At 45.0% G+C, this 16,491-nt stretch overlaps 1 protein-coding gene across 4 annotated transcripts in view; it reads left to right on the plus strand.

Annotated features, from left to right (window-relative positions):
• Positions 1-16,491, plus strand: part of SEC22C (SEC22 homolog C, vesicle trafficking protein) — a 51,481-nt gene extending 34,990 nt beyond the window's left edge. For all 4 annotated transcript variants that reach the window (XM_032408891.1, XM_032408889.1, XM_032408888.1 and 1 more), the window contains exons 3-7: positions 3,414-3,577; positions 5,652-5,831; positions 7,992-8,110; positions 9,517-9,582; positions 11,480-16,491. In XM_032408891.1, coding sequence (XP_032264782.1) covers positions 3,414-3,577; positions 5,652-5,831; positions 7,992-8,110; positions 9,517-9,582; positions 11,480-11,680 — 730 coding nt within the window. In that variant the 3' untranslated portion in view covers positions 11,681-16,491. The remainder of the gene's footprint in view (positions 1-3,413; positions 3,578-5,651; positions 5,832-7,991; positions 8,111-9,516; positions 9,583-11,479) is intronic.

The raw sequence follows: 16,491 nt of genomic DNA on the forward strand, positions 1-16,491 counted from the left end.
TATTGTGCCTTAGATGGAGAGGGAGAGAGTCCAGATTATAACATCAGGGAGGGAAAAGGATGAGAGTGGGAAAGCCAGGAAAATAAAAGACTTATGGTTCTTGCCTTTAGTTTTTGCTTTTTAAATTTTTCACCTTTTTAAAAAAATTTAAAACTTTTCTCATTATGTAACAGGAGCAGGGGAGTGAATAATGAGCACAAGCAGGTTCCTTTGCAAAGTCTCATGAGGGAACAAGAGCGATAATCTAACTGAATATAATACAGTGGAGAAGATGCTCCAGCAGAAGTAGGAATCAAGTGGTTCCAATAATCCTAGTAATAATGGCTAGTGTTGTTGAGTGTTTTCTATATGGCAGGCACTACCCTAAGCTCTTTATTGGCTTGTGAGGTAGGTAATAGTATCCTACCTGTTTTACAGAGGAGGAAAGTGAGGTTGAGGGACTTAGCTGAGGTTGTCCTGTTAGTACGTGGTAGGGCCAACTTTCTTGGCCTCTACTACTATGCTGCTCCCTATCTTCCTCCTTTGTTTTCCTTCCTGTCTCTTCCTTACCTGTAATGCAGGCAGCTGGGCCCCAAGGGCTGCTCCTCATGTGTTCTATCGTTTCTTATTCTAGGACTTATTCTTATTCTAGGAAAAATTGTTTTAAATGTGTAGCTGAGCTTGAAAGAAAGAATTCCCAAGGTGCCAGAAATGAAGGGGAACAGAATATCAGGGTGCTGAGTGTGTGAGCTGACACTGAGGCTCCTGGGTAACCAGTCATAAATTTTTATATAGAGACTTCCAATTATAAAAAGATGATAGAACAATAAAACCTAAAAACCCTTTGCCAGAAGCCTTTTTGCAGGAGAGATCAGGGGCTAGGCAGGGTTTGAAATCTCAAAATGGCTTGTCCTAGATTTTTACATCTTTGTTTTCCATTATTTAGGCCCTCACTTACCAAGTCCCCCCTGTTCCCCTTGAACAGTACATTTTTAGCTGACCTGATAAGGTGGGGTCCTTTTACGGGATTTCAGCCTCAGAATCAGAAAACCAAAGGAAAAGTCCAGGCTTCACTCCAGGCCTGGTGGTGCGGTCAGGCGAGGAGGGACCGGACAGAAGGGGGCGGCAGGAGGCGAGCACGTGCAGCTATCACCCTGTGGCGTGGGCTCTGGGTGCTCAGGAGCGAAAACCGAGCTGCATCTGCCTGCATTTGTGGCTCCTGTCTCTGGGTGCCTGAAACCACCTTCCTCCATGTCCCTTCCTCATTACGCTCGGATTATCTAACATCCTATGGGGACTTGGTGCTGAACTGCAAATACGAAAAATTTTCTCTCATAAGAAAAAAAAGAGGTCTGTGACTTCAAATGACATTCTGGGTGCTTCAGTAGTTTTTTGAAAACTGGAATGTAAAATGTTCTGTTCGTTCATATTTTGGATTAAATATTCACCATTATTTTTCACAGATGAAACAGGTTTGTTTTTTTTTTCTCCCATACAGGTAAGCAGTACTATAGCTTATTTTATAGTTAAGGAGTTGAAATATTTTCCCACAGTTACATTAACAAATTACAACAACAGGAATTTATTCTCTCACAGTTCTGGAGGCCAGAGGTCTGAAATCAAGGTGGCGGCAGGGCCATGCTCTCTTGGAGGCTCTAAGGAAGACCCTTCCTGTGCCTCTCTACTACCTTCTAGTGGTTGCTGGCAGTCCTTCCGTGTCCTGTAAAAGAGTTATTCCAGTCTCTGCCTTCTTGATTACGTGGCCTTCTTCCCTCTGTCTCTAATGAAATTTCACACCGGTCATTGGATGGAGCTACTCTAATCCATTATAACCTGATTTTATCTTGATTGTATCTGCAAAGACTTATTTCCAAATAAGGTCATAGTCACAGGCACTGGGAGTTAGGACTTCAGCATATCTTTTTGGGAGACACAAGTCAGCCCACAAATAAGGGTCCTCTTTCCAATAGAAATACCCATCCTAGAGAGACTTAACCCCTTCTGGAAAGTTCCTCATATAAGGAGGAGGTTATTCTTTTTTTTTTTAATTGACAAAATTTTTATATAGAGACTTCCAGTTATAAAAAGATGATAGAACAATACAACCTAAAAACTCGTTGCCAGAAACATCCTGAAATGTGGGTAAATGTCTATGAAAAATTGTTTTAAATGTGTAGCTGAGCTTGAAAGAAAGAATTCCCAAGGTGCCAGAAATGAAGGGGAACCGAGTATCAGGGTCCTGAGTGTGTGAGCTGACACTGAGGCTCCTGAGTAACCAGTCATAAACTTAGGACTTGAGTTTCAGGACGCATGAAGGGAGAGGCCTTTGGCTTATGTCGGGCGAGGTGTTGGAACAAGAGCCACGCTTGAAGAAGGCATTCTTGTCAGGCGACCCTGGTGGCACGGTGATAGGTGAGAAATAGCTGCCCACCGGTAAGGAGTTGCTCATCTTTACTTGGCTTTGAATGGAAAGGAAAAACAAAGTCTCATCTAAGACATTGAAACCCTGCTTCTGTGGCTCATGTAGGATTGGAGTTTAAGTTTATACTCCCCACGGTCTAGGAGTTCCTAAGCCAAGGTTCAATGATCAGTATTGGTTCCAGACTGATGACACTCCTGGAGTAGCTGGCCAAAGCAAATGGAAAACCACTCTGGAAGGAGTGCCACAACTCAGTCCTTGAGAGATTCTTACAGAGAAAAAAAGAAGCTCCACGCTGGCACCCCCTCACCAAAAATTACAGAACACCAAAGGAGCTCTCCTACAATGAGTGGGAGTCAGTAGACACCACAGAGAGAACTCGGATCCCCAGAACCTGAAATGATAGCACGACAGTCTGAAAAGTAGTAGAAGAAGGAGAAAACCCTGCATCAGTTTTAGGAGCCCAGAATAACCCAGTACCACAACCAGATGGAGACAGTGCAAGAAAGGAAAATTGTAAGCCAGTCTTACTTTGCATAGACACAAAAGTCCTAAATGAAACATTAGCAAACTAAATCTAGCAGTTGTGTGTATGTGAATATGTACAAACTATCCCCCCAACCCCTCCGCCAAGAAGACTTTATTTCAGGATGCCGGGATGATTGAACATTAGAAAGCTATTGATGTCGATTGAAGAAGAAAAACAGTTTGCTCTGTAGATGCAGAGAGGTCTGAGGCTGCCTCTCCCTAGTGGAACATGCGTCCCTCGTGCAGGAATCGAGAAGAGTGATCACACACTGTCAGTGGCAAATTACTGCTCTCTAGTTTAGAGGAAGGACCAGAAAGGCGCAGTGCCGGGTAGCCCCAGCTGAAGAGACAATATACACGCAGCAAACAGCTACAGGGCTGTTCAAGGCCAGGCAAGTGCAGGGCGCAGACCTGATCGTGTCTGAGTATGGGGCGGGAATACAGGGGTCTGCTCCCTGCTAATGCAGATGTTGCCCTTTTGTTTCAGTTTTTCTTCTTTGCGGGATGTGGCTTGCATGGCTATCTGCTCCCGCCAGTGTCCAGTGGCCATGGCCTTCAGCTTCCTGGAGACCGTGTGGTGGGAATTCACAGCTTCCTACGACACCACCTGTATTGGCCTAGCCTCCAGGCCGTACGCCTTTCTCGAGTTTGGTTTGTAACCTTCTGTCTTCTATATTGCTCTCTTACGGCATTGTATGGGTCGAACTGATAGTTTAGATTTGGCTTTGAACATCAAGGAAAACCCCTGGCGGTGCTATGACATGTCACTAGAGATCTGCCTGGTACCCTGAGATTTCACAGTGATTGAAGTGGCCTGGAAGCTTCAAGCTTTAGCACCGGCTTCCCATCTCCTTGGGGCCTGAGGCAGGGCTGGGGAATGGTGGAACCCGTCTCAGTTATCCACCATAATCCCCTGAAGCAGGGGTCAGCAAACTGGTCCGAGGGTCAGCTGCCTAGTTTTGTAAATAAAGTGGAAGGCAGCTACGCTCATTCTCTTACGGGTCACCTGTGGCCGCTTTGCCCCTCACCGGCAGAGTTGAGTAGTTGTGACAGAGACTGTACGGGGTCTAGAAGCCGAAAATATTGACGACATGGCCCTTTAAGAGGGTTTGCCACCCTGCTCTAGAGAAGTGCTGCTCAGCGGGTGGTGGGTGAGCTCGTTCCTCCATCGTGAGGTAGGTACCGAAAGTGAGAATAAGAAGTGTTTAGAAATTCATACAGTAATTTGACATTCCTGCAGTCTTTTTTTTTTTTTTTAAAGATTTTATTTATTCATTTGACACACAGAGATACAGAGAGAGAGAGCATGAGCAGGGGGAGAGGCAGAGGGAGAGGGAGAAGCAGGGTCCCCGCTGAGCCGGGAGCCCGATGTGGAGCTCGATCCCAGGACCCTGGGACCATGACCTGAGCCGAAGGCAGACATCCAACCATCTGAGCCACCCAGGCGCCCCACCTGCAGTCTTTTTATTGCATTTTATCAAAGTATCAGTCTGCAGCCATTTGGAAATAAGAAAAACTGGCCCTTCGCTCAGAGGTCTGAGAGATACTCCTCTGGAAGAGGATAGTTTTTTCCTAGTCGTTGCCAGAGAGGCCTCGTAGAGGCTTGATAATTACAGTGTACGCTCTGTTTTTCTCAGGTGAGTCAAGTCATCCTGAGCTCTTGGGAGAACAGGAGTTGAGGTGGGAGTTGGGGGGCCTTCTGCGGCCTCTGTGTAGGCAGCTGCCATCTCTGTGATGCTCTCGAATGAGGGGCTGGCCGCAGTTGGTGGGGGCAGAGAAGTGTTGCCACGTGTGCTTTCTGGAGCTCCTGCCAGAGCCCTCAGACTCCCTCATGGGGCCCACCGGCTGGTGCATTTCTTTGTCACCCAAGAGGTGCTGGGGAAGTCCCTGGCACGCAGGCCTCTGCCTGGTAGACCTGTGACACAGGCAGAAGGTTCTCCCCAAGTCTCCCTGTGAGGCCTGGTTCACTGGTGCTCTCAGCCCCACTTCTTCCTGCAAAGAGGGCACTCTGGCCCCGGACAGACCACAGCTGTGGCGTCCCTTGGCTGTCAGTCCATTAGCAGCTATGGACTGTTCTTCCCCCTCGGCTCTACATGTGCCTTCCTTCTCAAGTGCTGTGCTTGATCTGACAGCAGACCCTGCCCCAGCGTCATGCGTGCTCCCTACTGAGTGAGAGGAGACTATAATAGTAGTGATTCTAGGTATGCATTATGCATCATTTTGCTTTGCCAATGTGTATGAAACTCTACTTCAAATACTTATTAAAACTTAATGGATTAATACTTTAAAATATACAATCTTAGTTTACACAATATATTCACATTGATTTGTAATTTTTTTCTCACATGCCTTTTTTTAGGATAATTAGTTCAAGAATAACTCTCTCCGCTTTTTAAGCTTTCAAACAGTTGGTGAATTGCCCTGGGTTGTACTACCAGTAGTGGTTGAGCTAAGACTCAAGCCCCTATCCCTTGACTCCCTCATCACTGAGGTTCTGGAAAGCATTGTTGCCTTCTCCATGGACACTCATGTTTTAAGTATTATGCACTGAAGAAATCGATGAGATCAGTGATGACGCGTAGTAATCATTTGACCTTTAGGTATATCTCGATACTCTGGCTGACCTACTAGCTTGCTTAGAAATGTAAACTTCATTTTGCACATACTGTTCTATGATATCCATTTGGTTGCAGCTGCTTAACTTGGGTTGCTCTCTTTTTTGCAGACAGTATCATTCAGAACGTGAAGTGGCATTTTAACCATGTAAGTTCCATTCAGATGGAGAGCAGCTTGGAAAAAATTCAGGAGGAGCTGGAGTTCCAGCCTCCAGTGGTTCTCACTCTGGAGGACACGGATGTGGCAAATGGGCTAATGAACGGTCATACACAGATACACTTGGAGCCTGGTAAGTGGTTTGCTGTGCTCTGGTGTTGATGAAGATGAGGTGACGTTAGGTATTTCAAATGGACAGTGACTTTTTTTTTTTTCCAATCAGGGAGGTGTTTTTTGGGGGTGGGTATATAAAATATGTGGGGAAATATATGGACTGATCCTGTTTCCAGGTGACTGTTACAAAACACTTGACTGTTACGATAGTGGGTTGACTGGGGGAGGGGGCAACTCATGATGACATTCAGAAGAGTGACTAGGCAGGTTGTTTTCTTAACCAGGATGAAGTTTACAAGTTTAAACATAAAGGATGTCACTTCCTTAGATTTGTACATGCTCTCTCTCTCTCTCTCCTCTCTCTCTTTTTTTCCCTTTGACAGTGAATCCTTATCTCATCTTATCACTTAGTGCAACATTGCAAATCTCCACTGAGACACCCCTGTCCCCCTTGACGGAGGGAGGGAAGGGCCGCGGGGATGTGAGTAGGCAGGACCAGAGCTGTGGCTTCTAGTGCTCTCACTGTCTGCTTCCCCGTGAGCCCTGGGGACGTCCCTCTGTCCCTGTGGATTTCCAAGCTGAGTGCCTTGGCATCCCGTGACGCAGTCTGGCATTAACACCATTAGCCACTCAATACCTAGCACGTAACAAAGCATGATTTTTTTTTTTTTTTGCATTCCCTGTTACAATTACACACAATTAAACCAATTTTTAATTAAAGTAGATATTTACATTCTAAGTATTCTGTAATGGTGTAAGAACTGAATCCTTCTTTGAGAGATAGAGTTGTCTACACTATAACAGTCTAATTATTTTAACAGTTTTTATACTAAACTCATTGCTTGAACTTTAAAAGTGGTGTATTAAAAATGTTCACATTTTTGGCTTACTTTTGCGTTTTGATTTAATCTGTTTCAACCAATACATTACTGGATTGGCTCTTATGCCAATCAGTAAGTTGTCATTTATATTGGGAATGGACTTAACTTTTGTAGAAGGAAGACTGGGTATTTGAGCCCCAAACTTCTTCTTTTGCCTTATGTAAAGATGGGGTAACTTTGTAATATGTGTTTTGTTTTTTAACCACTTAGACAAGAGAAGCAAAATCCAGAAAATGTCAACTTGCTTATCTTTCTAGGACATTTTACTGTGGTTTGACTCACCCTATTGTCCCGAGGCTAGAATCTTTACAGGTAGCATGTTCTGTTCTAACAGGAACTTTGATAGCTCAATGGAAACTCTAACACACTAACAATAGGCATCAGTTGGGTTGTGGCTAGATATTTGTATGTGTGTGCGTGTGTGTGTTTGTTTGTGTGTGTGTGTATGTGGGAAATGTGGGACAAGAAAGGATGATTTTAAAAGATCACAGTAAGAGAATGGGGGCGGGGGGGAGTCACCATTTAATTGTGTGACCCGGAATCAGTCTTAGCAGGTATCTTTGAAGAGAGAATGATCATTTGTTCTAGAGTTCCAGAAACAGCTTATAGCTCAAATAATCAATGTTTCCCTCCTCTTCCCAATTATTTTAGAATTTAAGAAACTGCATGTGCTGCAGATTGCTTTAGAAGCACAGGAGACATTGAATACTGTCCTTGTTTAGAAGTTGAGAGTTGAAGTATATGATAGAAATGCTGTCAGAATTTGACAACCCATTTACAAGTAAAGCCATAAATTGCTTTAAATCAGGATTTCTCAATCTAAGCCATATTGACATTTTGTACTGGATAATCCCTCGTTGTGAGGGGCTGTCTTGTGCATTGTAGGTTGCTGAGAAGCCTTCATGGCCTATACCCACTAGATGCTGGTAACACCCTGTCCACGGTGTTGACAGCCCAAAATGTCTCCAGGCGTTGCCAGATGTCCACTGAGGGGCTAATCGCCGCTGGCTGAGAACCACTGCTTTAGACAGAAAGAAAATCAGGCCTTGAAAAACCTGTGCTTACTCAGAGAAGGACCTCTTTCTGGAAGAACTCACTTCGGATTCCCAGTTCCATTCTGTCCTTCATTTCTCGCCTTTTATGCTCTCTAACAGCAGCTGCTTTTAATTAATATGTTTGTAATTCTGTGTTTAACATACTGAACCTATCATTAGTGGAGGTCTAGTTAATGTCTTTGTTTATTTTTCTTTCATATAGAAATTATTTTCACTAGACACTTATTTTTTTTAATTGTGAAGCTCCTAATTTCCGAATGGAACCAGTGACAGCCCTGGGTGTCCTCTCGCTTATTCTCAACATCATGTGTGCTGCTCTGAATCTCATCCGTGGTATTCACCTTGCAGAACATTCTTTACAGGTAACCTTTTTTATTATAGTTTAAATGGAAGGACCTATGATGGAAGAAACTGGTGGGGATACACTTTACTTACAAGGTTATTATGCAGAAAGGTTTCAAAAATTTTTAATTAAAATATGATTTTTATGTTCAAGTTTATTCTTTATAGTAGGTTGAACAAATATGAAGACTTGCTCTTTTGTGTGTGTTGTCCTCAGAAGCCCTCTAGAGGGGCCTGCCAGGGGAGCTGGTGAGAAATAGCGTGCTACGGGCATCCTTGGGGCCCCCGGGAGTCACTGCAGGGGCCCGATTGCTCAAGAGCAAATTTGATTCTCAGACTTTGAGGTTCAGGCTGTGTCCCCCTGGGAAAAGTTGCCACCTACTCTGATTTTTCTCATGCAGATGCCACCCTCCCTGTGTCTTTGTCAGAGAACTGTAGCACCAGGAAGCTGATTTGCCAACCTGCTCCAATCAAAGCAACTTTCTATTTCAGTGCTTTTAAAATAATTTTTTTTCTAAATTTTCAAGTATTTAAAACACTTTTAAAAAGTACAGAATCATTGTGGGCATAAACAGATAGATACTACTTTTATTTTTTTTATTTTTTATTTTTTAAAGGTTTTTTATTTATTTGATAGAGAGAAAGACAGCCAGAGAGGGAACACAAGCAGGGGGAGTGGGAGAGGGAGAAGCAGGCTTCCCACTGAGCAGGGAGCCTGATGCGGGGCTCGATCCCAGGACCCTGGGATCATGACCTGAACCAAAGGCAGACGCTTAACGACTGAGCCACCCAGGCGCCCCTAGATACTACTTTTAAAAATAGAGCCATAATGCTCACAGCCGTGACTGTGGTAGCCAAAGTCCGAAGCACAGCTGAGGCTAAGTCTCAGGAGACTAATGTAGGCTGACCTGTGTGGAGAGTGGCAGCATTGACCGCCTGTCACCACATCCTGTCTTTAGCCAATGTGTGCTATGGTTCCCACTCCTATTTTTTATGATTATTCACACGCAGATACTTAACCAAGCGTCTGTACGCACTAGAACAGGTGCCTGGCCAACAGGATGGTAAAGTAGAGTGTGGTGACATCACTAAGGAGGTAGCGGTGCCTGGAGGTGGGCAGAATTAGGGAAGGCTGAGTGCTGACGGATGAGTAGGATTTTGAGAGGTAGTGGTGTTGGGGGGCAGTCCAGTTTGGGGGCTTAGCACAGATGCACAGGGACATGAGGGCGCATGGTCTGTCCAGGCTGTTGAGAACAGTTGCATGCCAACCCTTGTTCTGGTCCATAAACAGGGACTTATGTCTCCTCCAGCCAGCGATTTTGTAGTATCAACCATACCAGAGTGAATGAGGTGTGAAGGGCTTCATGTCCTAGTGTTTCCATTCATCTGCATATTCCTTTTCTTGTGTTTCTTATATTTGTTTTAGGTTGTCCACGAGGAAATTGGAAATATTCTGGCTTTTCTTATTCCTTTTGTAGCCTGTATTTTCCAGGTGGGTGAAACATTAACATTTCGGTGAGTGGGTTGAACCCCATGGTCCTATTTTGTTCTTCTGTTGGAACCATCAACAAGTTTCTTGATGTGATTTTGTTCCACCAAGGCATGTTATGGGCAATACCAGGTCCTTCCTGGAAGGACCCTAGGCCCATCCTGTCCAGCTGTCTCATTTTACAGAGGAAGAACATTGGGCTCAGAAAGGGAAAGCCACTTGCCCTAGGCCACAGAGCCTTTGACAATGGCTGAACAGAAGCCAGGAATTTGGATTCGACTCCCAAGAAGGGAGGGATGAGATTGCTGTGGGGATTGGGTTGAGCCTGACTAATGTGAAGCAGTGTCTTACTTATTGTCAGGGCAGTCCAAGTATAGAAACGTCTTTCTGCAGAAGTAACAACTACTTATATGTGCTTTTTTTTTTTTTAAACCAGGACTAGATTAAAAAAATTTTTTTTTAAAGATTTTATTTATTTATTTGAGAGAGGGAGAGAGAGAGAGAGAGAACATGAGCAGGGGGGAGGGACAGAAGGAGAAGCAGACTCCCCGCTGAGCAGGGAGCCCCACACGGGGCTCGATCCCAGGATCCTGAGATCATGACCTGAGCCAAAGGCAGACGCCCAACCAACTGAGCCACCCAGGCGCCCCCCAAAAATTGTTTTTAATAGTAATGCCATCTGACTCAAGTCTGTCCTTGGGAGGTGAGATAAACATTACAACATTAATAGTGGGCTTTGATTGTTATTTAGTTATTTTCAAGTAAACTTCATGCTTAAGGGGTGGAGTAAAATGGAGCTTTTGAATCTCCTATAGGCAGAGTTAATTCTAGTAGAAAAACCTGACTGTAATTTTCTTTCCTCATCCTCCACAAAGGCTAGGACTTTAGTACTTTCTCTACATTCTTAAGCTTTTTTACTTTTTTTTTCCCCTTTCAGTTAAAATTTCTGTTCTCAGGACACTTCCTCTCTCTTCCACATCTGTCCTAGAATGGTCTGTTTTTTAAGAATGACATAATTGTGTCAAAAGAAATTTTCAACCCAGGACTGAAAATGCACTCATTTTTGAGAAATCAAGTCTCCAGAACCTTGGGTGTTGCCATTTGAGGTGCCCAAAAGCCTGCATTTCAGGGCTGTGGGGTCTTACCCCTCGGCCTTCATTCCCTCAACTGCATTCATGTACTTGGATAGCTCTTTCAATGGGGACCTCTCTCCCACCCACTGGAGCTTGAGCCTTTGTTGAATTGCTCTGGGTTTTGAGAACGTGCTTCTTGTTTTTTTTCAACGTTGAACCAAAAGCTGCTTTTTACCTTTTGCAGAACAAGAATGGCCTCTTTTCTGTGTGATAGCCCTATACAAAATACCAGTCGCTCTCCCGGCTGTGAGACTTTCCCTGTGTCAGAGATGTTTTTGAAGACATGATGAGGGGCATGTCTGGGGAACATTGGTCCTTGATGTAGTTGTAACTCAGGAAAAACGAATGATAAAAGCATGGCTCTTTTCCCTGGCTTTCGTGCCTGTCATGACTCCCCTGAAGGAAGAATCCAGTTGGAGGTCAGTCAGCCTTGTTGGGGTGTCTTGGCCTGGCTCCCTTCCCTTTACCTGCATCTCTTCTTTCTCCACAGCCCCCAGCTAGGGCATTTCTGTCTGTATTTCTTAAACGTGTTAATGAGTGTCGTGTCCTCATTCCTCCTGTGACATCTATTTCACTTCTCTTCTCTCTTCTGAATCTCCACTTTCACCCAGTGATTACCAGCAGCTTACCCAGCACGTCCAGGCTGCACTGTAATGAATTCGGTTTAATAAGCTAATGTGAGTGCGGGTGCGAGACGTGAATCTTGCGTCTGACCCATGGCCATTTCCTCATCTCTGATTGGACTGCCTCTTACGGTGTCATTTCAGTGTTATTTGTACCTGTTCTACAGTCCAGCCAGGACTATGAAGGTGGTGTTCCTGCTGCTCTTTATCTGCCTGGGCAACATGTACCTGCACGGGCTGCGGAACGTCTGGCAAATCCTCTTCCACATAGCGGTGGCTTTTCTGTCTTCGTATCAGATACTGACCAGGCAGCTTCAGGAGAAGCAGTCTGACTGCGGAGTTTGAAGGCGATGCTGTATGACAAATGGATCCTTTGGCTTTCTCAGGAGGGTCGTCTCTGTTTCCCTTCTGGCTTCTCGACTTCACCTCAAGTTTCCACCCTTGAAGTCCCCTTCGACCAAACCAGGCCGAGCCCGAGAAACTGGGGGATTTTTAGCAGGTGCAGTGGAAGGCAGGAGGTGGCTTGAGACCCAGGCCCGGTTTTGTGCTGAGCGTTATGGCCGAATCTCCAGGTCCGCACCTCTCCTTAGGTGAGAATCTGGGGGCTCACTCCCAAGGAGCATTATTGGAAGATCAGAACGGAATTGTTTTGGTCTTTAAATTGAATGACGCAATAAAGCACGAGATTCAATAACACTAGTTTTAGTAGCTGGCAGTTGTCTCTGAGGAAACTTACTTTAAAACCCGTATCAGCTTTTCAGTCTAAATGTGACTTGGTTAGTTTTTTGTAGAGGGTCAGTACAGGGTGAATTAAAGATTTCAAAATATGGCTCAGAAATATAAGCTAGATAAATTTTGTTTACATTTTTTGATAACTTAGGTCCGATATGATACCTTTAGAATATTTAAATGTATTTTGGATATAAATTGTGAACTTATCTTCATTTAGGGAAAGGACAAACTTAAGCTGAGAAAATGGTTAAGAAAGCTGAATTTATTTAATTTATATATAACTTTTTATGGTGGTGGGTCTGTGGGTACAGAAATGTTTTGTATTTATCTGCAGGGTATATCTGAATATTTTTAAAATTGAGTGACCAGTGTTACTGGATCATAGCTTATGAGTATGAGCCTGAGCTTATAAGCCTGAGAATTTCAGGATTCTTTGCAGTGGGCCACAGACCAGAGTAGGTGAATCACATAGATTCACATAGTGGCACTTTACAGATGCAGGTGGTATTGAAAAAAACAAAAACAAAAACTATTGTCATCAGCCTTGTACATGGCAGCCGAGTGCCTGTCATTTTAATGATGATCAATGCCTGACCCTGTGTACCTGTTCCCAGAAGCCCTCCCAAATTAATTACTCCTCGACACCTTTCCCAGTCATCATAATTAGATCGAGGGCCTCATTCTTTATGAACAGGAGTTAAGTAGGTGTTAACTTTTTTAAAGCTTCATAAAGATATAACTAACCCTGTGCTCTGCAAAGTTACTTTTCTTGTCTCATTGTCAAAATAGTTGATTGATCACAGCTTTCCGAAATGGGGCTCTAAATAAGATCCCTTAGGTCTCCAGAAATTTCAGCCTGGGTTGTCCAGTACCATTCAGGACGCCATTTTCCGAGCTTGCCCTTTGGGTTCTTCTTGGTAGAAGTCTGGAATCTGAATAGCTCAACTGCAATTGCATGGGATTTTGGGTTGAATTATGTGGTCTTGATAAATGAAAAAATCCCACTTTGATAGTTTTTAAAAGTTGAAAACCATTGCAAGAGTTATTAAGTACGTGGGGAAAGCAATATTATTTTAGGGAATTCAGTTGTACTTGGTTGTATACTGTTAGTGCATTGCTATTGAGCTACTTGATGTCACTTTAAGAAAAACAAGTTCATGTGACTGGCAACTGTTGGGAAAATGTTGCCGCAGTCATTTTATTTTCTTATAATACAGTTTTCTATTTTTAATCAAACAGTATCTGGATGTGAAAGCTATATTGGCACCATCCTCAGATGTCAAGTTCACAGTTGTCCCTCCTTCGATTCTGTATCTGCATAATCTTCTGCATACCCAGCAGGTGAATCTAAAGGCTTTCTGGGACATAATTTTGAAGAGATGGTAAAATAGAATGGGAAGCCAAGGAAGGGAGACAAATCCTTGTTAACATTAGAAGCACCAAAAAAAAAAAAAAAGGCTTTAAAAGTTGATAAGAACAGCTTACAAGTGAATTGTGGGTTTGTTTTTTTTTTTTCTTTTTTCAAGCCCTTGTGTTATTGGTGTTGCTGTGTAGCCCTGTACCCCAGATGCGATTGCTCTTGGGGTCTGAGCCTGTGATCCACATCCAGCAGACCCTGAAGAGGAGTCCCTCCTGGTGAATGCTTCCTACACCAGCAGGGAGGTTATCTACACTTGGTTGAATGTGGTTGTCATCAATTAGCATCTACATGGGGTTTGAGATAGATTTTTGCAAACAAAAGGAAAAAGATGCACAAACAGTACAAAACAATGACCACATAAACATTGTTTAACTAGAATCCAGCTGAAAGAAGCCTCAGCTCACTGGAGGAAGAGACAAGTGATAGGAAAGAAGTTCTGGGAATATTGTCCAAGGGAAATCCCAGGCTGGTTCAGGCCTGGAATTTTGTGCCCCCCCCCCCCCCCGTGTCATCCTTGATGCCAGAAAGCTGGCCCCCCATCGCAGGAGTTATCCTCACTACCCCACAGACTCATTGCTGTTCTAGCACTTTGTTTTCCCAGGGGTTCAATGCTACCTGCCCAACCGACCTCGCAGGGGTAGATCTGGGAATAGATGAAATCATGTTGGAAACAAACCTTCAAAGTGCCTTCTGGGATCAGATGCTGCAAGATCTTAATATCAGAGTATGTTATTCCCATCTACTGTATCGGGCTGGGAATGTGGCTCAGGGCTCTTGACCAGGGTTTCCCAACCAAGGGGCCAAGGCCCAAAGGGTTTTCCCTTCCCCAAGTATGCTGGTCAAAGAAACACGCAGACTCTGGTTTTCATTTCCCTAGGCTAGCCTTACTGCGATGAGGATCGTTCCTGAGTTTCTTTTTCCTGGGTGGAGACAATCGGGGGCATATCTGGGGTGGCACTTCCTCTCAGTACGGGAGGCCCCACCGCCGGCAGCAGAAGGAATGTGACCGGAGGCTTCTGGTTTTGCTTCTCAGGCTTGCACTCTTACTACCTGTGAACTCTGTTGCAGGCATCGTGAGGCAAGGCCCACCATTTTAAAGCTCCTTAAGGGGTCGGCCAAAGGGTGTCAAGAAGAGTGCTGAAATTCAAACATTCAGCCTCATTTCCATCACCTCACCTGGAGCTCCCTGTTCCTTTCGTAGGTGCCCCCATTCTCCAGGACTCCTCTGCCTCTTTCCATGTCTGTCCCACACATTCCAGCCCTGGACACAGAGGCTGAACCTGGAATCTCTGGAGGGCTGAGAAAGCCATCTTTGAGTGTAGTTGCTGGGGTGGGTACAGGAGCTTCAGAGTGGGGGCAGACTGCACTGAGGCCCAGCTCTCTTCCTCTTTGCCCCTGGGAGCTTCAGCACACACTTAGGAGTCCACGCTCAGAGGGGAGTAGCACTTTGGTGCTCAGAGTCAAAGATGACACCCAGCAGGGCCCGCTGTTGGGGGCGTGGAAAGCAGGAGACAGATGGGGAGCAGAGCCGGGGGCATGTTGGGGCCGCATGCGGCACCATCCAGGGCTGCTATTTGCTGTTCCTTGAAGGAGTCAGCCACTCATTGTAACATGCGGGACGGGTGGCCCTTAGGAGCCTGCTGCCATGCGTGCCCAGAGCAGCACAGGTGAGGACCAGTAGGCATGGGAGTGTTTGCGGGGACAGATGTGTGCCCCTGCTCTGGTGTGGCTTGCATTCCAGATGTTCCTGCACAGAATCCTGCCCAGGGACAGGGAAGCTCCACTGTGCACTGTGTTAATAATGGTGGAGGAAGAGAGAGGAGATGTGCCCGTGAGAGATGGGGGAGGCCTGGGGATCAGCTTGACTCTTCCACTCAGCCCTGCAAGTCATGCCCATGGGCCTCAGTGTCCTCAGCTGGGCAGTTCCCCCGGCATGCTCTCATGAGGCTAAAAGCCTAGTGGAGGAGAGTACTGGGTAAATCCCTTGGTCGCGGGCAGGAGGAGAAAGACTTTCACCCGATACAAGGAGGTCCATACTTCAGGCAGCACGGTGTGGCCGTGTCTTCCAGGTGTTACAAAAACGGGCATTTTATCAAGACTGCAATGTAAATGGACTCATTCTTTCACTCTAGAAAGGAAGTGGCCTCTCTTTCTCCTCCTTGAACCTGCCTCCTGCCCTCCAGTCCCAGAGCTCTTGGTACCATTGGCGTTGGGCCCTCCAGGGTCCAGGGAGGCCGGTTCTGCGGGTTGGAGCAAACCTCAGGGTCCGTCCCCAACCCAAATGAGGAGAGCTCTGATTCTGCCATCTGGGAGCAGTGACATCAGACTTCTGTTTCTGGGGAAACGTCTTGGCAGGGAACCTGTGGAAAAGGGCTCGTCGGTGAGGTCTGGGAATGGCCGGATATGGAAACATCTGCCCATGTGTACTGATGGCAGAGCTGCCGCCCACAAGCGCCTTTTATTTAGGGTAAAATGATCAAATCCATTGTTCTAACCTGTGCTTGGTACATATGACCTTCTTTAACCCTCGTGTGATCCCAGGGTTAGTTACTTCAGAAGTATTATTTCATAAATTATTCATATGACTTGACCCCCCAGAATTCTGTTTTATTTAATAGACTTTTCTACTAAGAGCATAAAAGGTTGCGGCTGATTTAGCCAGGGCAAAACCATTGACTTCACATATTTGTTTTGAACGCTTGCTGTCCATGTTGTACAAGCTTCTTACTGTTTTCATGTAATAACAAAGATCTATTTTGAATAAATGATGAGTATGTTTTAACAGACTCTCACACAGTAGTAAAGCCTAAACTCGTGTTAACGTATGTAAAGAATATTGTATAGCCATTTATATACCATGTATATATAAATCAAATAAGGTGGCTTCAGAAGTGAGAGGAGAATAAATCTAAGGTGCTTATTAACTTGCGTGTATTCGTGTAAAAAGTTCTGAGCGACAGGTCTGTTTTCCAGACGGTGTGATGTGGGCCTGGCATAATGGAGA

Source organism: Phoca vitulina, unplaced genomic scaffold (assembly GCF_004348235.1).
Source record: "Phoca vitulina isolate PV1807 unplaced genomic scaffold, GSC_HSeal_1.0 scaffold10, whole genome shotgun sequence".
NCBI classification, from domain to species: domain Eukaryota; kingdom Metazoa; phylum Chordata; class Mammalia; order Carnivora; family Phocidae; genus Phoca; species Phoca vitulina.